The sequence below is a fragment of the Protopterus annectens genome, chromosome 16.part0 (genome assembly GCF_019279795.1).
Source record: "Protopterus annectens isolate FY-2018-M chromosome 16.part0, PAN1.0, whole genome shotgun sequence".
Lineage (NCBI taxonomy): Eukaryota > Metazoa > Chordata > Ceratodontiformes > Protopteridae > Protopterus > Protopterus annectens.
Window position 1 is genome coordinate 385573354 of NC_056750.1, and position 26613 is coordinate 385599966.

At 40.8% G+C, this 26613-nt stretch overlaps 1 protein-coding gene across 1 annotated transcript in view; it reads left to right on the forward strand.

Annotated features, from left to right (window-relative positions):
* The window catches only part of LOC122790310 (TNF receptor-associated factor 1-like), a 661767-nt gene that overhangs the window by 235041 nt on the left and 400113 nt on the right, over positions 1-26613 (forward strand). The window contains exon 2 of the mRNA XM_044057827.1: positions 25576-25660. Within this exon, the coding sequence (XP_043913762.1) occupies positions 25576-25660 (85 nt within the window). The remainder of the gene's footprint in view (positions 1-25575; positions 25661-26613) is intronic.

Genomic DNA, 26613 nt, shown 5'->3' on the forward strand with positions numbered 1-26613 from the left:
TATTTATTTGTTAAAATATAATAAGCAAAATTTTTTTGAATGTGGCTGATTAAATGCATTACTATTTCTAAACAGATTTTTAATAAGATAAAATGCACTTAATATGTATAATTTAAAACAATATCAGGTTTGAAGGTGAAGTTAATTATTAAGTCACATTTTTTTCAATTTGATAGACCAAGTCATTTTACTGTTTTTTAAACTTTTCACTGATTTACAAGAAGTTATATTATCTTCAATGTAATGTTTCTAATTACATTCTCATGAAGTTCTACTAAATAAAAAAGAAAAAAAAATCAAAAGTGTTTAACATTTTTCAAAAATTAGTTTGGTGATGTGATTTCACATTTCAGCATTTTCAGTCATAGGTTCATACTAGGCTATCTGCCTTTAGTATGGGGAACTATACCCATTATTTTGCTGTGCCTCTGTTGAGCAGTGACACTGAGGTAATCCATCCATTGGTCAAGATTTCTCTTGAACAAGGCCAGTGCTCTGCCTCACTTTTATTCCACAGCAGGGAGTCTTTGGGTGATGAATCTATCCGGATCTAGATTTTTGAGGTGAAGCATATTCATCAAATCTGGGTTTGACATGGCCTTGTATGTTAGGCAAGGTCACCTCTGACTGAATAGAGCTGGAGTTAGGACAGATGTTTGAGACCCTTTATCCTTTTGGTGAGGAACTTTGGCCTCTCCAGCTGCTGTGGGGCATTGTACTCAATCATTGGTCTGATGAGTGATTGATCTAGATGCATGGGTGTCGAATGACAGACTACTATCAACCTGGGTCCCCAGGTCCCTGATAACTTCTTCTATGCTCAGTGGATTGCCACCTATTTGTAGCTAGGGGTAACCTTGTTTTTCCCGAAGGGTATGACTATCATTTTTTTGGCATTTTTAACTTAGCCATGGCTCTGGCACAGTTATCCGTTTCTGTGAGACCCTTCTGAAGGATATCTGTGTCAGATGTGTTTTCTACTGCAGTCATCTGCAAACTTAGCCAGTTTGCAACCCATCTTGTGATGTATGGGTTAACATTTAAGCTGATGAGTTTTCAATGATACCAGATCGAGGTAGGCTGCATCAATGGCTTTGGTGACTGTCACCCAAGTTTAGAAGGCATGATCTGCCTTTGACAAAGCCAAACTGGGATGGATCCAAAGTCTGCAAATTCCTATGTCTTTATTTATGAGGTCCATTATGATCCTCTCCATGGCTTTGCAGATAAGGCTTGTCAAGCTAATGGGTGGAGGCACTGCCTTTGTGAAGTGGGACCACAGTTGCAGTCAGAGGTAAGACTATGATTAAACAGCTGTCCTAGCTGTGGGTTTAATTCCTCATTGAGTTAAGTGGAGCACACAGCCGGGGACACCATCAGGTCCCATGGATGCTGTGTTTTTTGCTTTGGAGAGAGCAGTTCTCACTTGGGCGTTGGAGATGTTTGGGGGGCTGCAATCACTTGGTATAGATATCTCTCCCTTTTTGCACTGAACCTGTCAGCCAGTATGTTGGCAATGTCTGTAGGATCAGTGAGTGTTTTGTTGTTCTTATGTTGTTTTACTATGCTTGGCCATCAATTTTTTTTGTTTTTGTTTTGGATAGTTAAAGTGACACAGCATGCTTATAAAGTATAAAATTAACTAGTGGTGTGGTTCAAGACTCAGTACTAGGAACCATCCTTATCTGCATCTACTACTACGATTTGACTGGGAACAGAACCTTTGCTTAATAAACTGCAAATGACTGCAAACTGGGCATTATTGTCAAATCTCACTGTGATACCCATTCATTACAGTAGTAATTAACCATTGTACAAAAGTGCTGTACGGAAATAGGGCTAAAATGAAATGCAAAAAGGTATAAAATTGTTACATTTGGTAAACAGTTTTTTCCTTCAACGTACAAGTCTACCCAATACTTCAATCCAAAATGTTAATGTAACTAGGGATCCTGCAAGCTGCAGTGATAATCCCTTGTCATCTCTTTCAACCACCTGTCAAAAGTAGTAGTCCTACAACTCTTATTAGTACAACTAACATCTAAAAGCCATATCATTCAGGTGAAAAGTAATAGTCTCTTGAAATGCTGACCCAATTAGACCCATTATGAAGAATAATGCCTCTTTTGGGATGTACATTTCTCAACATACAAAACAACTGGAAAAGCCCCAGAGATTCATAGCCAAGAAGATTGTTGGCCTAAGTCCCTGTGCTAGTAGCAAAAGCTTGAAACACTATCCCTTTTTTCACTTTCTTATTGGCTCTTGTACGGTCGTCTATGCCTTGTGTTTTATGCCATTAGGGACCTATTCTCTTTGATGATCTGCAAATTTGCAAGTCAAATAACTCCACTAATACCATAACACAGGCAGTCCTATGGAAGGACAACCTATCCACCCTGCTACCCATCACCCTAGGAGTCCCCTAGGGCTCTATCTTAGGATCCCTCCTATTTTCTATATTTATAAATGACCTGCACAAAGTCATCCCAGAGGCTACCTGCATTCAATATGCAGATGACTCGACTCTAATATGCTTGGCCACATCCTCAACAGAACTTCAGTCTTTATCCCAAAAAACTTTTAACACAGTTGAAAATTGGCTTCTTAATTGCTGTCTCGTATTAAATCCCAACAAAACTGGGCTGGTGCTTTTCTCTCCATCTCAAAGGTCCACTGTACCAACCTTCACCATAAAATCTAACAACAGCGCCATTATTTCACCAGATCCCTCAACCAAGCTCTAGGTGTAATAGTTGACAATAACCTTAAGTTTGACTTGCATATTAACCATATGATTAAAATGGTTAATAAAAAACTTGGCTCTCTTCCTAACTCCCCTAGCTAGAAATAGAAGTTATGTCCTTACCATAACGTTCCATGTGGAGTGTTCATCTCGCCTTTGTTCTTACACATGGGTTGAGCGATCCTCGGCCTCTTGCAAGCTCTGCATCGAGAAGAAGCTTGAGACAATCTAATACCCACAATCCCCCTCTGCCTTTACCTCAGATCTAGTTTGCAAGCAAACCAATCTCCAGAGAGAGCACATTCATGCTTACATCACATATGCACAGAAATAAGAGTCTATACATAACTATATATATAAAAGAACAAATAGACATATATATATATATATATATATATATATATATATATGCCAACTATGTACACAACATCTGCAAAGCAGTAGCAGAATGCTCGGCCAGGCATCAAAGAACGTTCTTCTTAAGGGAGGGTGGGAATGTGAGATGAACACTCCACATGGAACGTTATGGTAAGGACATAACTTCTATATGTGATAGTGTTCAATCTCGCCGTTTGTTCTTACACATGGGTAGCGTCCCTAGCTCCTTGTTCCTGAGGAACTCACGGAAGGACGTTCTTGAGCACAGTGGAACCAAAGGTTGCCCTGTCCGCCTTGTCTACCTTATAATGAGAAATGAATGTATCGGCTTAGACCAAGTAGCAGCGTCGATAATAGCGATCTAGTGGTGGGCTTCATGAGCCAGAGATGTAGACACTGACCTTGTGGAATGTCCTTTGGGTTTGTGTGAGAGAGTTAGATTTGAGGAATCATAGACATAGATTATACAATCCGTTAGCCACTTAGAGTTCTTTTGGTAACTGCTAGTCCTTTCCTGCTATCGGCAAAGGCCACAAAAAGTTGATCAGTTTTTCTGTGATATTTTGTTCTATCCAAGTAAAATCTTAGTTGTCTGTGTACATCTAATTTGTGCAACATATACTCCATCTTGTTGGAGTGATTTTTGAAGAAAGTGGGTAATTCAATGGACTGATTAATATTGTTAATAGAACACACTTTAGGGAGGAAGGATGAATTAGTTCGAAGAGAAACTCTGTCAGAGTGAAAGATCAAATAAGGGTGCTTGATGGAGAGAGCCTGAAGTTCAGATAAGTAATGGCTACCAAAAGAGAGTCTTCAGGACAAAAATTTTAATGGGCAAGAAGAGGCAGGTTCAAAGGGGCAACATTAATTTAGATAACAACAAGTTTAGACTCCAAGGTGGCGTAGGAGATCTGACTGGTGGTCTAATATGAAAAACCCCTTTAAAAGGCATTGCAAAGTCTGTGGGCCATAACAGGAGCCCCACCTTCTTCCACATGGAAATTTGAAATGGCAGCCAATTGAACCCTTAGTGTAGCAGGAGAAGCACCCTGATGGAATAAGTCCGTTAAAAACTCTAATATTTTATTCAAAGGAGCTATAAAAGGATCCACTTGCTGTGTAAGAATACAAATCGCTTCCATTTACTAGAATATGTTTTAGTAGTGGAAGCTTTATGAAAACCACCAATATATTCGAACTGCTGGCGAAGAAGATCAGACCTGGCTAAGTTGGGAATTGAAGCTGCTAGATGGAGGGACGAGTGCGTCAATAGATCTGGCTCTGGGTCCAGAATCCAGGGTTCCCGAATGCAGTGTGTCTTCAGGAAGGGAAACCAAATTTGATGAGGCCAGAATGGGGCAATGAGGATTATTGTCCTGTGAAGGTTTCTGGCTTTCTGGAGAAACTTCGATATCAGGGAAATGGAGGAAATGAATCAGTGCATCCCTGGGGACTTCCCTGGAGGGTAATAGGCAAAAGTAGCTCCTGCATTTGGCATTCATTGGCAGATGGAAGGCGCCACTGACTGTTTAGGGACCACTCATGCGGTAACAGAATTGCTCTGCTCAGCCTGTCCTATGGCGTTGGATGACCCGGGATGTGCGTTGCTATTAGTGGACTACTGCCAGATTCTCATGGCCTCTCTGCATAGCTGATAGGACTTGGTTGCTTGTTTATGTACCAGACTACCGACATGTTGTCCGTCTGAACTGCAATAGTTCCTAGAGGAAGAAGGGGAGCAAAGTGTTGCAGCTAGAAACACTGCCCTCAACTCTAGAACATTGATGTGCAGATTGTACTCCAAATTGGTCCATTTGGACTGTCTGTCCCTGAAAGATGCCCCACCCTATCAGGGAAGCATCCGTGGTCACCGTAACTGTAGCACAAATGGTCTCCCCTTGGAAAGGTTGCGCCACCAGTTTAGATGTGTCTTGCATGTTTTCGTTATAAGAATCCGTGTGTTAGAGGTAGTTGTTGAAACGACCATTGTGCAAACAGTAGCCATTGAAGGACTCTCATGTGCAGCCTTCCCAAGGGTATTGCAATAAGGGAGGCTGACATGAGTCCCAAAACCTTCAGTACCAGTTTTGCTGGAGATTTCCTTGACAAAAGTAGAAGATGTGAGTCTGAAGTGATAGTATCCTTTCGGAAGTCTTAGAATTAACTGGCATGTGTTTAATTCTGCTCCTATGAACAAAATATTTTGTGATGGCTGAAGCAAGGATTTTCCGAAGTTCACGGAAATTCCTAGGTGAACACACAGTTGAAGAGTAAAGTCTCTGGCCTGTAATAGTTGGCTGGGTGGTGGCAGAAAGGAGCCAGTCGTCCAGATACGGAAACACCTGGAATCCTTGGCGTCTCAAGTGAGACGCTACCACTGCCATGCATTTGGTGAAGATCCTGGGGGCTGAGGTCAGACCAAAGGGCAGGGCTCAAAATTGAAAGTGACTGGCCCCAGCAAATGATCTCTGGATGCCCTGGCCATTTTGATGTGGTAGTATGCATCTTCTAGATCTATTGAGCACATCTCCTTCTGTAAGAATGGAAGGATCGATTGAAGCGTGACCATTGAACTTTTCTTTCCTGACGAAGGTATTGAGGTAGCTTAGGTCCAGGATGGGCCTCCAGTCCCCTGTTTTCTTTGGAACTAAAAGAACCTTGAGTAAGTCGAATCCTTGCTGGTCCGCTGGGACTGGTTGGATGACTCTTTTCTAGCAGCTTTGAAATTTCCATAGCTGCTGGTTCGTACATCTGGGAGTCTTTTCTTTGGAATGGGATGGGATAGAAAGGGGATGTTGTAACCTCTGGTAACCACGCTTTTACCCACTTGTCTGTAGTTACATTTTGCCAGGCCTGAGGGTATAAAGCTGACTGCCTCCAGAGCAGGACAGTCGGGCCTCCTCTCAGGAGTGCTGGAAAGGTTTACCAGGAGTGTATCCCTGTCACCTTGATGTTGCGGACCCCTCTGCCACCTGGGCTCTTCCACCTCTGCCCCTCCTCTGCCTCTAGAGGGGCATCTCCCTGTGTGCCTGGGAAAGATCCTTGGGGTTTTGAAACCACATTTTCCACCACGTTGCCCTTTGGGGTATGGTCTGGTTGGGGTGGAAAACGGACTCCGACAGCAGACAGAGTCTTTCCCTCCTGTTCACACGGGTAAGGGTCTCCTTTACTTTGGGGCCAAAGAGAGTGGCACCGTCAAATGGGGCGTTAGTAAAGGAAGACTTGAAGGCTTCCAAAGGAACATAAGCACATCCGGGATGGTCTGTGAAGAGCAATGCTGAAGCTGCTGCCCTACTGTGAAATCAGCCTCATGGACGAGTTCACAATGGATGTAAGGGTATTAAGTTGCGCTGTCACTTTGTCTGAGACAGCGCATGTACCCTGGAGGGTATCTCCAAACTCTTTGACTAGATCCCTCTGTAGGCGTGTAAAATGGGTCAAATAGTTCAGGGATCGCATGGAAAAGCTGAACTAAAATCTATCCATCATCCTAGAATCTTTATTAGGGGATGGACAGATGAGGAAGACTCTGACATCTCCTTTTTGTCCACTGGAACTCCTTTGTTAAGTAGGTCTTGTCCTGAGGTGCCGTGATGTATTTATTGGGTTTCCTTGGGACTGGTTCCACTGTGTCAGGAGCCTCCCGAGCAATTAGTTCCATTAATTCAGGAGGAGTGACAGGAGGAAGAAGGCGAGCACCAAATGCCTTCAGCAAAACTGACTCATCCTCAGAAGGGAAGGGACTGCCAGTCACCTCTCTGTTTCAGGATCTCCAATATGTCGAAAAGAGACATCTTCTGAAGGTGACTTAGGGACCCTTCTGACTCATCTAAGTCAGTATCAGATGTCAAGGATTCTTGTGGAGAATCCAAGTGTCTCCTCTTACACAATCTTTTCCTAGGGACTTCTGTGGGAGCATTCGAAGAAGCCTCCGAGGAAGAGGGGGCACCCTCCAGGGTGGCTGAGACACTGGTGCCCGCTTGGATGTGGCCGTGGGTGCAGAGGAGGATATGACCCTTTATGGGGAGGAGAGGTTGCTTCCACTGATGTGGTTGTCTGGGTAGACAACACCTTCCTCATTAGATCAGCCCCGGGTCGGTCGCATCAAGAATCTCGGTTCGAAGAAATGGGAAGAATCTCCGACACAGGCACGAAGGCATCGACCCGAGGACGGGCGAATCGATCGAAGAGTCAGAACCGGTTCGACTCGGCCCGGAACCAAGGACAGATCGTGGCTCCGAGACAGTCAAGGTGAGGAACAGACCGAGAAAAAGACGGTTCTGGACCCGAGGGCTCCACAATCAGAAGATCAGCCTCTTCCGGCTCCAAGGACTGAACAGGTCTCAGAGGAGGAATGGATGGAGACACTGGGAGGCCTTCAAGTTTCGACACCAACTGGGTGGAAACCGAAATAAGTTTGGACAGGGCGAATGCTCCAATAACTTCTGCACCACACGATCCACATCGATATCAGAGAGTTTGGAAGAAGAGCAAGGAACCGAAGGCGGAGCCGACCTCAATAAGGTCGAAGGAGGAGCTCCATCACGGTTCCAAGACTCGAGGCTCAGGAACCGATACCAGTTGAACACTCGGCCCGAAGTCTGTGGAACCGGTGATCTAACTTTGCTGAAGAGCTCGGGCCGATGACTTGGGCTCCGGCGTCTTCGATTCCTTAGAGGATTTGATGCCTGGTCAGAAGCATCCAGAGCCTCCTGAAAGAAGGTTTTAATAAACCTCTGTCCATGAGTTTCCTCGCCTATCTGTCATGACCCTCCCACTAAAAGAGTGACAGATAGAACAGTCCTCTTGCAAGTGGAGAGGGCCAAGGCAGTAGGCTAGGAACTATGGTTGTCAGTCACTGACATTTTCTGGCCACACTGACAACGCTTAAATCCTGATTTTACCTTATCAGACATTTTACAAGAAAAAGACAAGTCCAGTATTATAGTCAAATCCGAGAGAAAAAGTGTCAAATCCGGTTTAAATGTCAAATCCTTTTTAAATTTAAGAAGGGTTGTAGGCCCCGAAAAACTCTAACCGATTAATAAGATTAGAATTTAACCCACTCAACACACAATCACTCAGTATATCAAGTTATATCAAACAGAACAAGAAAATCCAATAAAATATAACAAATTAAGTTATATCTTAACTTTAGATGCTCGAGCTAGCTCCCAGCGATGCGAACGCAGCAGCGGCAAACTAGATCTGAGGTAAAGGCAGAGGGGGATTGTGGGTATTAGATTGTCTCGAGCTTCTTCTCGATGCAGAGCTTAACCCATGTGTAAGAACAAACGGCGAGATTGAACACTATCACATCTGTTATTGCCCACGCACACACCTACTCTCTACCCTCCTCTATGCCTCCCGCTTACTCACAAACTTGAGTAAAACTGACTTGAACAAATTCACTAGCTTCTATAATTACACTGCTAGAGTTGCCACTGGTACAGCCTATAGAACCCACCACTTTATTAACCTTAATCTTCTAGGGTGGCTTGAACCACCTAATTTACTAAAGGTCAACCAACTGGTAATTGCCCATAAAATTCTCTACCAGTCCGAATACTTGCCTGCTCTTAAAAGCCTTATCACCCCCTACCAGAACCTTTGTTAGATCCTCTAACAAAATGTTAGTTTACATGCTCAAAACTAACAACGCAGCTAGGGTTGCTCTGTTTGCCAACTCAGTAGGCAAAACATGGAACTGACTCCCTGCTGACCTGACATGAAAACACTCTTTATCCCAATTCAAGAAAAAATGTATACTATACTTTAAAACACACTGGATATGTTCTTGTTTTACCCCAGATTAACTTTTACTCCCTCAACTGTGTGCCTAATGAGGACTTCCTGGCTCTAAGTGACTATATCCCAGTTATTTGGTTAATAACCTAATTACTTTGTATTAACTTTTGTGACCGAGTTATGTTTTGATCCTTTTAATGAATGTAATTATGTTGGAAATTGTAAAATCTGATATATATGTATATATGAAATAGTATTTTGTAGTATGCATGTAGTATGACGTTTTGAGCTTTTCTCCCCGGGCCTCCGCTGAAAATGGACATGTATCCAGTCAGACTATCCCAGTCAACAAATGTAAACTGAAACTAAATAAATAAATAACTATGGACATAAATAACTCACGCTAGTAAGACAAATTTACTACACAATTCATACCCCCTAACTTTAGTGGAACAATCTTTTCCTGTAGGTTAAACAAAGTGACACTGTAGCATCCTTCAGATTAAATCTGAATGGCTATATGGGTACAAAACTTTACTCTGAAACTGACTTGGTTGACCCTTCTTGAGAAGGCGGGGTAAATAATGAGGGTGGATCTGGCAAGGTGTAAATGGTCTTGTGGCTCAGTTGCCTTGTATTTCCTATATTTGGATCCTATCATTTAAATGTATTTGTGTACTTATGACACATCATATCTTCATCAATGCAGTATGTGAAGTGTTTGATTTACATTTCTGCATTTTCCATGGCAATTAACTTCAGAGTGTGATTATGGGTCTCCTGAACAGTAGTTTTTTTCTGCAGTAACCTGTTCAGGACGTCAGCATTAGCAAAGCTTTGCACAAAATTTTCCTAGTCTGTAAACAGTTTTATATTTGTTTTTCGATGTACTGCTGGTGTACTCATTTGTGAAATAAATTTCTACTTGCAAAGTAAAAAGAGACTGTAATCTAGGTAGGTGGAGAATAAAAATAGGTTCTACTATGAAACCACACAACCCTGAATAGCAGACATGTCAGAAAATAATGCCAGAAACACAGAAAGGTGAAAAATTATCTAAGTGATTTTTGCAGTGGGCCAAACCCCCACACCCCAAAACTTATGCGCACACACAAACATACATATACCTATACCTCGACTTCACAAGTCACTTCAATTTGAAGAAGGGAAAAATGCCCAAAAAGAAGTAAACAACTGCTGGCGCACACTTAGAAATCACATTGGCAATGACTTCTAAAGGAAAACATAGAATGACTTTGTAATCTTTGCCATCTTTTTCTTCAGGCTATCGATGCTCAAGAAATTTCACCTCAACTCTTGCAGAGGAGCCATAAAAATACGTCCATACAAATATTGATGTAATCACTGTTTCCCATTGCAGCCAATTCTTTCTTGTCTAATTGTGAATAGTTTTTAATCAGCAGGCATCACCTCATAACATATGAAATCAAGGGGATTCTCAATGTGAAATCCCTGCACTAGCCCAGTAATCAAGGAGCCTCTATCCTCACCACTAGCACCAGTGAGGGATGTACATATTGGGAGGTTGACACGTACACACACAGTAAAGTACAATTTCCCTTAAGAGCGCACAGAGATCACACTTAGTCTAGGGCTGGTTTCTCCCTCTCTCTCCAGATCCTCAGTAACACTCTCCACTAGTACAGCTATAGGGTTAAAATCACAGCTGAGTGGTCAAGCCAAAACCCTCCAGCACCCTCTCTGTCCAACCAGTGATTTGTGCCCCTGCCCAAGAAGATGACGCACACACACTTTGAAATTTGATTTTTATACAAACACACAGACACTCCTGGGGAAGGTTAGCACAGGTTCAACTAGCTATGCCCCCTTTGGGCCAAACTATAAGGTAGTACCAGCTGCCAACAACCACCCTTATCAGGTACTATATGGCCTTTATAAAGGGTGACCACTTCTACTGTGCAATGCTACTATTATTCAAATGGTAAGTGTGTCCAAGTCTTTAAGGCTATTTTGAGTGGTACGTACACAGTGTTACCAAATACATGCAAATACTTTAAGAGCTTAAATATCTCTAAACAAAACCAGCCATAATTAAGAGGTTTAAATATATTTAATAATAAATGACAACAGAACAAGACAATACTCAATAACCCAATACAGTGACAACAGAGTTCAGAATCAAAGGAAATACTTTAAAACAACATTGCAGGACAGTCTCACATAAATACACAACACGTCTAGACTGATCTTACTAGTTTCCTTTCTCTCAAAGAAACTATGATATAACTCTTACTTACAGAGCAAGGCAAGTACTAGTGAGATGTTTACAGGTCCAGAGGCAAATACAAATGCATAGATTTTCGCTCTGAGATAGTTCTTAAATTAAGAATACACATTACTGCTGGGTTACCTAGATGACATCACTATTTGACACTTGCCTCTAGTTCCCAGGCTAAATTGTTCTCTATGAAAAATACTTATCTCTTAGAAGCTTGCCTGAAACTGGAAGTTGTAAAACAATTAACACCTATATATTTTAAACCGAGTAATTATTTATGTCTTAAGACAATAGAAAGAAACTCTAGATGCAGACATTCTGTCTTCTAGCTGTGGTAAACACAACGTAAAACTCTACTTATTTTCTCAGAGTTTGCAAGTTAACTCTGTATGTCCCAATTTCTACTATGAAAACATACATTTGTACAGGCATATAGACCATATATATTTCTGCTCTTTTCCAGCAGGGTGCACTGTAGTTACATTTTTGAAGCTCAGTAGATAACATACAGGTTGCTTACATTTGTAGACAGCTTATGGATCATATTAATATTTGCAATGACATAAAATAATTTACAAACTTCTAGCTAGCTGGGCTGGCAGCCTTCACACTCACTACTACCATCTAACATTCTATGAGGAAGTACATCTTACACTATTAGGTGAAATGTCACAAGAAAGCAACATCTCTCTCTAAAATGAATAATGACCAATCACATGTAGAAATGGTAGCCAAGTTTTTGATTTTCGACACATTTTCTACCTTTCTCCCCAGTAACTGTTTTATATATTTGTGTAATAATTGGTGCACATAGTTTAACAAGGGGTACCACAGCTGCTTAGGAAACAGTTTTAAAAATTAAGTAAATATTCATTTGGTTTCAACTAGATCACATTTGTAGGTGGTGTAACCTTCACAGTGATATTTAATTTAGAGACTGTAGGAAATAAGACATATACTATGTCACACGTTTTGTATTTCTGTTGCAAATAAATAAATTTTTCTGAAGACAAACTTGTACCTTATCTTCTCAGCACTTTATCTAAGGGCGTCATCCCACATACTCGGATATATTCCAGTTAAATTCCAACATGGCCATGGAAGTAGTATCAACAGAGTCATACACACACACTAAATAATGAGTAGTGACCTGTGCAATAGAAGAAACTAAGTTATTTAAAGCAGATTTTTCCTCGCAAGAAGAAATTACATATAAAACATTCCTCATACTTTCACAATTTGTCAGAGCAAACCTTAACTTATAAGCCTGACAATTCAAAATTCTGCAAATAGCATTGCAGAAGTGCACTTTTTTTTCTCACACCTATTAATAATTTTCCCATTCTTATCAGAAACTGTAAGATTAACCAAGTGCTTAGCAGCAATGGGATCAACTAAACCTATAGCTGCTAGGTCAGGTTTGAGAATAGTGTATAAAAATTTAAAAGACTGAGGAACTTTATACATCCTATCCACCTTTTTAGGGGGAGCTGGCTGACTAATAGAAACACTGCAGGCAGTAACACACACATCCTCTAAAGCAGACAAGACAGGAGAAATGAGTGTAGGTTCTGGAAAATCCTTTTGTAACAACTCAAAAGTATTTTCTGAGGGACTGAGTTACCTTAGTGTTCTATCACTGAAAGCACTGGGACATTCTAGCATTATTCTCACAGAAAGAGAAACCATCACTGGTAGAAACAGAAATTGAGCTCTCCCCGTGTATTCCTGTCCAGATACATAAACTTGATTCTCTTCAGGAAAAAGAGTTCTTTCTCTTTCTTTTGCTAGAAACTACTCTACAAGAAGGATCAGCAGCTTGAATTAAACTATGAGCCCATCCTAATAAACTACTCACATCAAAAGAAATTTGAGGAAGAGTAGACATGTTTGGTTTTCTGGTTCTTTTTGACAGGAAAAATAGGTCCAACAGTGTTATTAATGGCAGCCTCTGCTTCTCAACAGATGGACACAGCATTCTGACACAACATGGAAGCCTTCCCTGTTCCCTTTTCCAGGACCAACAAGATTGGCTCTCCCTTGCCCACTGAGGGGTACTCCAATAGCTGCAGAGGATAGAACTAATCCCTTAGTCTACAGCAGCTGAAGGGGTGCTACACCTAAGGGATTTGGAGTAAAAGATAAGTGGCCTGAGGTACAACAAATGGTCACAGCAGAGTCCCCCACATGCAGATAAGACAAACTGCTAGCCTGCTGTGGTGGCAAAGGCTGTTAGCGTAAGTTTTTTTTTTTTTTTGCCTCTTGAAGAAAGAATGACCATGCAACTAATAATCTCTTCCACGGTCAACCCAAAAATGGTGATTCTTTCCCAGGGAAGACAAGAAGCAAACGCCAGTAAAACTACCAGTCCAAAAAAGTTAATTTTCTGACAGAAAGAACACAGTAAAAAATGTTTTCAAAAACTATGGTAGCCTCACAAGAGAAAATTAAACACAGTATCTTCAAAGAAAACATGTTATCAGTTATTTTATATTGCTTTCAAACTAACAGAAAAAAAATGAGTCCTCCATTTAAACGTATGTTAGAGTCTCGAGAAAGTCCATTAAACACAACAATCCTAGCTTTAAAATAACATTCCTGAAGAGGAAACTAATAAAACATCAGTAAAAATAAGAAAATTTATGTTGTTTTCCCACCAAAGGGAACTTATCTGCTGAACAAAAGAAAACACGAGCTAACAGCTGATACTCGAAAGCCACAGTGGAGCATACTTTTTGGAGGCAGTAAAGCTCTGAAGGAAGGGCTTTGTTTCCAGACTTGGCTTTCAGTCAGCTCATCTTGAGCTGCTCGGCAGTTTATGCACATGAAAGGTGCCATAAAGCTTTGGAAGCTAAACCATCTTAAATCCTTGGCAGGATATAACCCATAAAGCTAAGACCACTGCAGCAGTGAACAATATGAAGAACATCGGCAAAGCAAATTTGCTGGCTGACAAAATCAGCTCAAACTTCATTCTCCACAAAATGCCTACTAGTATAACCCCCTAACAAAAAAGCACAGCTTGAGTGGGTGTCGACAATATCCAAGGAAGCCTCGTAAATAGCTTGAAACATGACCTGTCAGGACCACTTGAGACACTTTTCAACTACACCCTCACAACAGGCTTTGTACCTCGAGAATGGAGTACTGCATCAATTATCCTGCTTAACAAAGGTGGATCAACTGACCCAAGAAACTACAAATTATTAATCTAACATGCAATATATATATATATATATATATATATATATATATACACACATACATACATATATATGTATATGTAGCTATTCACATACATCTGTACATATGTGTCAGTTATAACTGCTGTCTTGTCCCAGGAAAAATAAACTGTTTTTATATTTTGCTATGTATAGGGGCCATTGTTAGATCTGTTAGCAGATGGCTGTCACTGCTGTGATATCTGCTTCTGTAGCAGCACTTCTTAGATATATGCACCCAGTACAGCTTTTATGCCATTATAACTTGGTAGCTATTTGATTCGTGCAATTACAGTTATTTATCATTCACTGGTTCTTTGGATTGTCAGTATGTATTGAAATAGCTCACTTCACTTTAGCTGTGCTAAGTAATAAGAAAAAAAACACTATTCATCCAGAAAAAAGGTCATTGTCCCACTGTACTTATCCCTCATTAGACCCATTATAGAATACAATGCCCCATTTACCTCTCAAGACATCTGCAACAACTGGAAAGGCCACAGAAATACATCACTAAAAGAATCACAGGCCTAAAGCAGATACCCTATGCTGATCGTCTTAAAAACTCCAGCTATACTCTGTTGTATATCGTCTACTCAGAGGCGATCTCTGCTTAACATACAAGGCCATGTCAAACCCAGAGCTGTTGGACAGGCTACACTTAAAGAAATCCCAATACCTCAGAGCAACATGCTCCAGGGATCTAAACCTTGTCATCACAATAAACAAAACATGCTGGAGGGGTAGGTTCCTGACCCAGAGACTCCCCAGACTCTGGAATAGACTGCCCGTACATGTCAAGCAGAGGGCCTCTTTGGCCCTCTTTGGCCCTCTTCAAAAGGAACCTTGATGATTGGATGGGAGAAAGGAAATTCACCCCAGGGATCACGTCAGTCGCCCTGCTAGACAGAGGTCCAGGGAAGTAAATAGTGTGGGAAGAAATAGCTAGGGAATTATTATGGCTAGGCTTGTATAGGCCCTAGGGCCAATAGCCTAGTACCAACCTATGAACCTATTCCATGTCAGGAAGACAAATTTCCAGGATTAAAAGATGTAATTAATATTATTTGTGTTCTTGGTCCTTTTACTAGCTGTCATGGAATAGTGTTTTTTTCTTATTGATTTTATTTTGAACACTTTCGGGTGAAATTATTTGTTTTGTATTAGTCCAATTGATTTTACTCCCTGATGGCGAGTGGAAGCTCAGATGGATTATTAGATAGAAGCCTGAAATGTCTAATTTCAGTATTTTAAGACCGAATAGTTGAAATTCCACATACCCGAAAACCCACAACCGCAAAAACCACAATCGTGACCACACACACATACAGCTACCTAACTAAACTACAACAAAACAACACACACAAACACAACATAACAAACACACCTACCCTACCTATAAGCAGGGGGCAAGCACCCCTGCACCCCCACACACACCCTACTTTTATACTAACCCAGAGGTCCCACTAAACACACACACACACACACACACACACACACACACACACACACACACACACACACACACACACACACACACACACACACACTCTAAAATCCCTACCCAATACCCTTATGTAAACACCAATTACCTGAATCCTCAGCTAAATACACAAACTGCACATCACGAACGCAACACCATGACAACATTTCCACATTCGAGATACTGCAGTCTCGCATAACTGCACTTTCAACTATTCAGTCTTGAAATACTGAAATTCAACATTTCAGTATTTCGAGATTGTTTAGTGAAACCGTACTCTACATACGGCAGTCGTAATGAGAATATTTTACAAGTCTCTCAACCAAATTAAGAGTTCCAAAAATTCTAAGGATCATTTTTGGTATGAAACCAAAAGTTTGGAAAATTATGGAAGGACAGTAATTGAAGCCTTTTCTTCTATTGGGTCGCATCAATATCATCATCAAGATTCCTATAAGGATGTTAAGTCCATATTAAATCATCACTGAGACCCTTTTAAAGATGCTGGTAGAGTGCCTAAGGTAAATTCCTCTAAAATAGAAATTAAAGGACTGTTTAGTGAACTGGAAACTAGCATGAAGAAACTCAAGACTCTTGTAATAAAAAAATACGTATTTTGAACATTGTATAGAAGTGAGAATAGTATTTTAATGTCCTAATAGTACAATTAATTCTGATCCATTTTTTATTACCCTTACTGACTTTTTCAATCAAACCTGGTTGTAGTTTTTGAAGCTCTTAATTAAAAACAACTGAATGAAGGTTATCAACGACAAGGTACTTAAATTAGACTAAGAGATCTGGCAGGTTTTGAGTTTCTGGACATGCAAATAGAAGATAATGTCATTGAAAATATTGAGCATTTAAAAAAGTTATGTTCTTACCATAACATTCCATCTGTGTTGTCAATTTGCATCTATTCTGGACTCTTGGATAGTCATTTCCAATGCTCGAAACTGGTTCAGCCATTATACAGCTTGTGCCAGCCAAAATCTTTTGAGGTAAAACTCTACTCACAATGCCCCTTTCTAAGTTACATCAGTTCAAGTTTACAGACATATAGACAGCCAGAAAAAACATAACTAAATATGAAGAAGCCATGTCCAAGGTAAACGCAAAGAAGGCACTCAGGACAAATGTTCACTCCTCCAGGAATTCACAGGAAGCGAACGAAGGGCGGGATACCAAGAATAGATGAAGATGGACAACATAGATGGAACATTATGGCAAGAACATAACTTCTTTAACTGATGTTGCCAATCTTCATCTATTCTTGACTCTTAGGACAGAGTCTGCAGCTACTTTAGATCCTGGATGGCTCTATGGAAGGATATTCCTGAGAATCATAGAACCAATTGAAGCTTTTCCCCTGTAGACTACATCCAATTTGTAATGAGTGATAAAGGTATGTGGAGTAGCCCACATTGCTGCTGTGCATATCTCATTCATGGAAGCCTTGGAATGGAAAACAGCTGAAGTGGCCACTGATCTGGTGCAATGTGCTCTCACAGGTGCAAGTAGCTTGATATTCTCTTTATTTTATATATATATATATATATATATATATATATATATATATATATATATATATATATATAAGTAATGCAATCTATTAGCCATTTTGACAAAGTAACGTTGGAAACAGATTTCCCTAAAGTTGGGCTAGAAAAGGATACAAATGTTCTGATTTTCTAAATTCTTTACTTCTGCTGAGATAGAAACGTAATTGTCTGGGGACATACAGCAAAGGTAGGCAACATTCACCTTCATTGGAAAAATTAGGAAAGAAACCAGGCAAGTCAATGGTTTGGTTATGTTGAACTCTGAGACCACCTTTGAGAGAAAGGATGGATTGGTTCTGAATGAAACTCTATCCTTATGGAAAACTAAGTAAGGCGGTTTTGAGCCTAAAGCCTGCATCTCAGAGACTCATCTTGCAGAGGTAATAGCTATGAGGAAAAGCATTTTCCATGAAAGAAACTAAGTTGCATGTCACTGTTGGCTCAAAGGGAGTAAGCACCAGTGACTGAAGAACAATGGTCAGATCCCATGGGGATAGAGGGTCTTTAAATGAAGGTTTTAAATGTTGGGCTCCTTTGAGAAACAGTTTACATAATCAATGTGAAATTAGAGGAAGGGCCCCAAAACAATCATGGAAGTTAGAGATGGCAGCTAATTTGACTTTAATCATGGAGGCGGAAGCCCTTAATCAAAAAGAATGGGAAGAAATTCTAGAACTTTTTCCACAGGAGTAGAGAAAGAGTCAAGATCATTATCGTAAACCCAGGCTGAAAATCTCTTCCGCTTACTAAGGTAGAGTCTCCTAGTGGATGGTCTCTGGAAAGCCACCAGAATTTTCCACACTGGGGAAGGTAAATCATTATGCTTGGTGGCTAGCGGTATTGGAGGAACCAAGCTGTCAGCTTGAGATTTTGAATGATGGGGTGCACCAGTACCTGAGAGTGAGACAGCAGGTCTGAAATTGGGTCCAGAATACATAGATGGTGAACTAGATGAGGTCATAGGAAGGGAACCAAATTTGTCAAGACCAATAGGGTACATTGAGGATCACTTTGCTTCTCAACCTGGCTGCTTTCTTGAGAAAGAGAGGAATTACATGGAAGGGGGGGCGAAGCATAGAGGAGACGTGTGGGGCCAATCAAGGAGAATACCATCTCTTGGTGACTCCCCCTGAGGGGGGATTAGGGTAAAGTAGCTTCTGCACTTATTGGTTTTGGGTGATGCAAAAAGGTCAAAGCAAGGCTGACCCCAGCGACAAAAAATCTTCCTTGCTATTTCAGGATTGAGAGACTACTTGTGAGATGGTAGAATGCATCTGCTCAGTTTGTCCATTACCACTTTTGAACTCCCTGGGATGTGCAATGCTATCAGAAAGTGGTTGGAGGATTTTGCCAATTGCTACACTTGGAGGACTTCTTGACACAGGGGGTAGGACTTGGTTCCACCTTGTTTGTTGATGTACCAGAATACAGAAATATCGTCTGATTGAATTGCAATGGCTACTAGAGGAAGGACAGACTGAAAAGCTTGCAATACTAATAGCACTGCCCTCAAACTCCAGGACATTGATATGCAGAGTGTCCTCTATCAGGCACCAAGTGCCTTGGACTGTTCTTCCCAGATAATGCCTCCACCCCATCTGAGAGGCATCCATGCTCCCTATGGCCTTGGGTTGAGGAGGGACAAATGGGTGGCTTAAAAGGATTTCTTCAGATTCCATCCACCAGGATAGGTCTTTTTTGTAGTGACTTGTGATAAGTATGGGGTAGGTCACTGGATGGGTTAGAATAGACCACTGTGATTCTATAAGCCATTGTAGTGGCCGCATATGGAATCTCGCTCAAGGAATCAAACTGATGATCACTGCCATGGAACCCAATGCTTGAAGGGCTAGCAGTACTGGTACTTTGTTTCTGCATAGAATAGGATGTACTTGGTACTTTATGTTCTGTAATCTGTGCTGAGGAAGGGAGGCTACACAAGAAATGGTGCTCAGATGATCTCCTATGAATTTCAGATCTTGAGAGGGTCATATCTGAGATTTTGCATGCTTGACTGTCATGCCAGGGTGCACAAAATTGCAGAATGAAGTCTGTTGCTTGAAGCAGTAGATGCCTGGTGGAAGCAGTGAGGAGCCTGTCATCTAGATATGGAAACAATCGTAATCCGTGCAGTGTTACTGCTGCCATACATCTAGTGAACACCCTGGGGGCTGTGGTGAGACCAAAGGGCAGGCCTCTGAACTGAAAGTGATTGGCTCCTACCAAAAAACAGAAAAACCTTATGGAGCATTTGTCCATCTTTATGTGGTAATATGCATCTTGAAGATCTATATAGCACATCAAATCATTCTCCTCTAAAAAGAGAAGTACAATCTGAACCGTGACCATCCAGATTTCGGACTGTTGAACAAATTTGTTTATGTCCTGAGTATCCTATCTTGTCTGGTGGATCTTATTTGAAGACTCTTTTTCTAGCAGCTTTTGAATTTCTAAGGCTGCTTGGTCTCTCTGATTGGGTGGAACATCAGGGAGCCTTGTTAGAGAACTTGGATAAAGAATGAAAGATGATAGAGTAACCTCTGGTAATAATTCATTGCATCCAAGCATCTGTGGTTGTCACCATAGGTTCATAGGTTGGTACTAGGCTATCAGCCCTAGGGCCTATACAAGCCTAGCCATAACAATTCCCTGGCTATTTCTTCCCACACTATTTACTTCCCTGGACCCCTGTCTAGCAGAGTGACTGATGTGATCCTCAGGGTGAATTTCCTTTCTCTCATCCAACCGTCAAGGTTCCTTTTGAAGAGGGCCAAAGAGGCACTCTGCTTGACATGTATGGGCAGTCTATTCCAGAGTCTGGGAAGTCTCTGGGTCAGGAACCTATCCCTCCAGCATGTTTTGTTTATTGAGATGACAAGGTTTAGATCCCTGGAGCAAGTAGCTCTGAGGGATTGGGATTTCTTTAAGTGGAGCATGTCCAACAGCTCTGGGTTTGACATGGCCTTGTATGTTAAGCAGAGATCACCTCTGAGTAGACGATATGTGACAGAGTATAGCTGGAGTTTTTTAAGGCAGTCAGCGTAGGGCATCTGCTTGAGGCTAGGCTCTTGAATGCAGAGTAAATCTTCTCTGACCACTGCCAGAGGTAAGCAATCAGGCCCCCTTTCAGGAGCGCTGGTAGGGCTAGCCAGAGAAAGAATCTCTGCAACCCTGTTTATGCGGGATACTGCTGCCTCAGAATCAGCATCTTCCATTAGAGCTCCACTTTCTTCCGTGAGGAATTATCCACCACATGAATAATGGAAAGGCCCTTGGGACTTTCTGAACCACATCTTTTAGCTCTTCTGATTCCTAGAGTAGGATTATTGGGGAGTAGAAAAACATATGCCCAGTGCAGAGAGGGTCTTTCCATCTTTCTCGCACCTGGCTAGAGTTTCTTTGACTTTGGGGCTGAACAAAAAAAGATCCATCAAAGGGAGAACTGACAAAGAAAGACTTGAATGGCTGCACAATCTCACACAAGCTCATCCAGGCATGTCATCTAATAGTAATGTCTGAACCAACTGACTTCATCGTCCCTTCAGCTGCATGTGCAATGAGCATCATGGATGAGTTGGAATTAGACTCCAGGGTAGCTAACTCGGAGGCCACTTTTTCTTGGACCTTATGAGATAAAGGTCCTGCTAGGGTGTCTGATAGCTCCTTGATCAGATCCCTCTGGAGCCTAGTGAACTGTGCCAGAAAATTCAAGGACCTTAATGCGAAGGTCAATGATGCATAAACCCACTTTCCAAATCTGTCCATCACCCTTGACTCTCAGTTAGGGGGATGAACAGAAGAAATTTCCTCAGCCAGTTCCTTTTTGTGGCTGCTGCTACTACCACCATAGCATCTACTGCTAACCCTTTTCCCCAGTGCTGGTGGTATTTAGAAGCAGAGAGAATCATATCTGTTATCTGGGGAATTAGTTCTATGGAGTCAGGAGCTTTCCAAGCCCACGAGAGATCAGCTTAATGAGATCATCAGTGGGATAGGTCACCCAGGAAGCAGATGGGTGAAAAGCAAAGGTTTGCAAGTACATAGACACCTCAAAGGTAGGGCCTTAGGCCTTCCATTTACCCCTCTGTTTAAGTATCTCAATAATGTTTCCAAAGCAGACATCTTCTGGGGGTGACCAGGTAGAACCATCCCCTTCATCAAAATCAGTGTCCTCAGTGACGGACTTCTCAGTAGAGTCCAGGTGTTTCCTCTTGCACATTTTCTTTCAAGGAGGCCCTTCAGTGGGACTGTCTGAGGAGGACTCAGAAGAAGGGTGATCCTTACTTGGGATTTCTTGCAGCCTTTGAGTTCTTTGTTTGGGTGTGGAGGTTGGTGGAAGCTCTGGATAAGAAGGGATCAGGGAATGAAACTCTGTTATAGCAGGAGCCACCTGAGAGCCTGCGGTGGCCAATGTTCTCTCCATAGTCTGGAAGGCAGGCTCCCCCCAAAGGCAGATGAGAAGCTGGAACTGAGAAAGATGAATTTGGAACTGGGGTCACACCCCACCCCACCCTGAGAGACCCACCTCCGAAGCTGAAGCTGAGAAAGGACCTCAAGCCCCTGGAATCTCAAGAGGTAAGGACGACTCTGAATAAAACACAGAAGTTGACTCAAACCCCTTGGGCCCAAAAGAGGTGCCACAGTCTCAGGAATTCAATGGTTCAGAAGGAACCAAGGAAGTCAAAGCTGAGTCTGGAACTGAAGACAAAGGGACTGTCAGTGCAGAAGCAATAGGAACGTGAGTGGTCAGAATGGGGAGCTCTAAGACCTCCAAGGAGGTCAGAGAAGGAAGAACTGGTGGAGTCTCGGGAGAAAACATCCCTGTTGCAATAGGGGTTTGGGAGGAAGTAGAAAGACCTCCAGCTGTTAGGAGCTGATCCAACAATCTCACTACATCTACTTCAGTGAAACTCCTGGAGGAGTGAACCGACAATCCGGGGGGGGGGGGGTGGGATTCTGAACTTTCTATAAAAGGACTAGGAAGTTGAGCAAAGAAGGGTTCAATGGAAGGGGAATACTTTGCCCTGGTTGTATACAGAGGATCAGTTTTTGGTATCAAAGAGGGGGTAAGACCTGTTGCAGTGCAGTAGGAGATGTCAGCACTGACTGGGAAACTAAAGAAGCTGGTTCTGAGGATGCAGAAGTCTTTTCCAAGAGCTTTGAAGCCTTAACTCTTCATTCTGAGGAGGAGCCAGCAGAAGAGGACTTGTGTTTTTTTATATCAGTGACAATGGAGAGGTCTGTACCGAATGAACCTAAGGTCTTTGGAGACTTAGCCTTGGATAAAACTTCTTCAAAGGAAGTCTTAAGAAGTCCTTTAAGAAAAGGCTTATTGTGACATTCTACCAAGGCCCTACTACTGAAAGCCTGGCAGATGGAACACTCCACGTCCAAGTGTGGAGCACCTAAACAATCAACACAGGCGGAGTGCCCATTAGAGTTGGGATTTTCCACTCACAGTCCTGGCACTACTTAAACTCAGTCATGCCTTTGGATTTGTCTGCCATGTTAACTAAGAAAAGAAAGAAAGTCAATGGATAGAAAAAAGGCAGTCACACTCATACTCTCACACAGGATAGATAGAAAAATTCTACCAGCAATGGTAGAAAAGAACTACCTAATGGTAGAGATGAAAACAGATAGGAAATGAACTACCAATGATGGTAGGGGGAAAGCATACCAACAGATATGGAGAAAAAATTCACTCACTCTAAAGAATGTGGGTAGAGATGAGAAATAAAATAGAGTTTTATTGAGAAAATAGGTAAGATGGCAGACAGATTAATGAACACTTTAATACTTACTTAGCTGTGAGAGGAAAGTCTGCTGATGTGTCTTGGTACAAGAGTGGCAGACGAGATCGGAGGTAATTTAGAGAGGGGCATTGTGGTTAGAGTCTTAGATAGAGAGATTTTTGGCTGGTGTGAGCTCTATAATGGCCAAACTGGTTCTGAGGATTGGAACAGACTACCCAAGAGTTAAGAATAGATGATGATTGACAACATCAGGTAAAAGAGTTATAGTGAGAAAAACTTAAGAAATTACAAAGAAATGCATTAGCCTATGAGAGTAAAACAGCATATTCACATTTTGATTCCTTAAGCAAAAGGAATTGAACGTTTCCCATAAAGAGTTCCAGCTCCTTTAAAAATCCTGTTAATCCATCATGAGGACATTTAAAGGCAACTGATGATAGGCCTCTGGCTTGTTCAGGAAGTGTAGAGAATGATGTCATTGCCCCAAAGCAGCCTCCTTCTCGATCTGAAGTTACTGATGTTTGCAGGTGGAAGAAAGACTCCATTCAAGACACTGTGGAATTATCTTATTGTCTTTCAAATACTGAGGATTATAATGAGAAGTTAGGAGTGAAACCTAAACCTTCTTTTCATGGGTACATTGAAGGCTGACAAATATTTCGGAGAATCAGAAACAGGGAAAGACAGAAGTAGGATTCATCCACGGACACACTGAGTGTTTCAACTAGAATTTTTAACTTATCAAGTAATGAAATGAACAATGAACAGTTGGCAGTGTTAAAGTTGGGCTTGAGTTTTATTTCTTCATATAGAGCTGACATTTCCAAGACTATGTTAAATATTAAACAGTGTACCAGAAAAAGCATGGGTGAAATTCTTGGCTAGGCTTATAAGGGCCTCCAGGCCAATAGCCTTTGTATCATCCTATGAACCTATAAAAAATTAATTTAAAGTTTATATTAAGGGATGTAAATTTAAAGTTTTCGAGATTTATGAAACCATTGTCCTTTAATCCTGCACTTAACAATACCATTAGAGTTTTTTAAAAGACTTGTGAAAGCAAAATAAGAACTCTGTTAAAACAAAAAAGGAAGGTGTGCTATTATCACATGAGTAGTACGCAGAAATGTGTCTTAAGAGACAATGAATAATAAAAATTTAAGGTTTATGAAAGCAGATAAAGGTGGAGGCCTCATGGTTATGGATCAAAGTGCCTATATTCCTGAAATGGAAAAAAAATGTGATGAAAGCAGATATTCCTTGGTAACAAAAGTAATTAAATGTTTTAAGAAAATAGAGGTTTTCTTTATGATAGCTTAATGGAAGCGATGTTAGATTTAGAGTTATATAATTTGCTGTTAGATGAAAATCCTGTTACAGGAACTTTGTTCAGAATAACCAAGATTCACAAAACCCCGAGGAACCCACCTTTTAGACTATTTTGTCTGCACCTAATTATGCTACTGAAGGCATCTCTCTTTACTTGATGGTATGTTGAACCCCATTATACAAAAACTAGGTTCCTTTATACAGGATTCTTGGCATTTTTTAGACAAGTTTAGAAATTTTAAAGAAAAATATCACTTCAGTTCTGAAAGAAATTGTTTAATGATTATTTATTTAACATTTGCTTACCAGGAAAGTCCGACTTGGAATGAGTCAATTTTCAGCAGAAGCCCAGGGAGAAACACTCCAAACACATATCTTTGTAATGTGAGAGGAAACCAGAGCACCCGGAGGAAACCCACCTGAACGAAGGAAGGACATGAAGACTCCACACAGAAGGCACCCCAGCCAAGAATTTAATTTGAAAACCTCTTGTTGTGAGGCAACACCACAAACCACTGTGTCATCTGGAACATATGTTCTCTATTTACCTTTAATCCTCTTTTATGTAGGGATGACTAGTAGAAGTTTGAAAGAAAGGATAAGAGAGCAAATTTATGCTATTAGTAAAGGAGATGACAAGAATTCCCTCTAAGCATCTGGGCGAATATAAAGCTTATAAGAAATTTATTTTTTCTGTTTTAGAACCTATATTTAAGGACTTACGGAGTGGGGATTATAAAAACAAACAAGCAGAGAAACATTATGGCAATTAAAATTAGAAGCCGAAACATTTCCAGGATTAAACAATGTAACTAATATTAAGATATTGTGTTCTTTGTCCTCCTACCACCTGCCATGGAATAGTGTTTTTTCTTATTGGTTTTATTTTAATCACTATAGGGTGAAATTGTTTGTTTTGTATTAGCTGTGCTAAGTGCTTGAAGTACGTCGCATATACTTTTTGCTTTTTTTTAATAGTGCTTGGATGACTCATGTCAGTTAATTGCTCACTCAAATGAGTTTGTGAGAAGACTAAAATAAATTGGGCAATTACTGTCAAAGCTGAACATTTTCAATGCTCTGTTCTAGAAACAACAATAATCCTGTTTGTCAGAAGTGCAAAGAAGAGGATCCTACAAATGTAAATGAAGAGATCATTTTATCATTAGAAAGGGTATGTAATGCATTTACTTTATTGTTTCAGTGAGATGTCATTGAGTACTACTGCTGTCCAGAGGTGTAGCTAGTTTGTGGCAGAGAGGGCAGTCGCCCATAGCATAAAGTAATAGGGGTCACAACTGGCATTTTTCCCTCATTCCTCACATTTGAATGAGGCCATGAAAGGGACATGGTGTTCTTTCCTTTTCCCCTTTGAAAGAGCACCAGATCAAAACATGGTACATTTTTTTTTGCTACTCAACCTGGTGATGAGGGGCACCAGATGAGCCAGCTACGGTTCTGCAGATATCAGCCATATTAGCACTCAAGTCTTTCTTCCTGATATATAGCTTTGACTAGACCAAAATTCTGTACTATGCACATAACGCACAAGCACTTTAAAAGTAATGAACTACAAGTAACACATACATTGTTTTTACTATTATCATTTCCTTATTTAGGAGAGAACAAGACAGTAGTGCAACTAAAGATTTGACATGGTCTATGATAAACAGCTGCTAATAAGTTTGGATGTTGTGCTGCTTGGATGAAGATTAAAATAAGAAATTCAAGTTATTAATAACGTATGTACAGATGGATTGTAGGAAGTACAAGATAACTTTCATTATTATATGACATAGGTAAAATACTGCTGAGCAAGAACATGCCCAAAATATAAAACATTGACTAAATGTTTCTAGTGAATAAAATACACACTGAGCAAAACTGTGCCATGCACTGTAGGTAGGCAGTTAGACAGATAGCATCACACCATGTGTGTGTATGTGTGTGTATATATATATATATATATATATATATATATATATATATATATATATATATATATATATATGTATACACATACACACACATATGCATTTCCTTTACTCCAATGTAGTGTAAACTCAGAGTCAGTGCATTTAGTTTTCAGAGGTTGGGGGCACATATTACCCTGCAAAAATAACGATA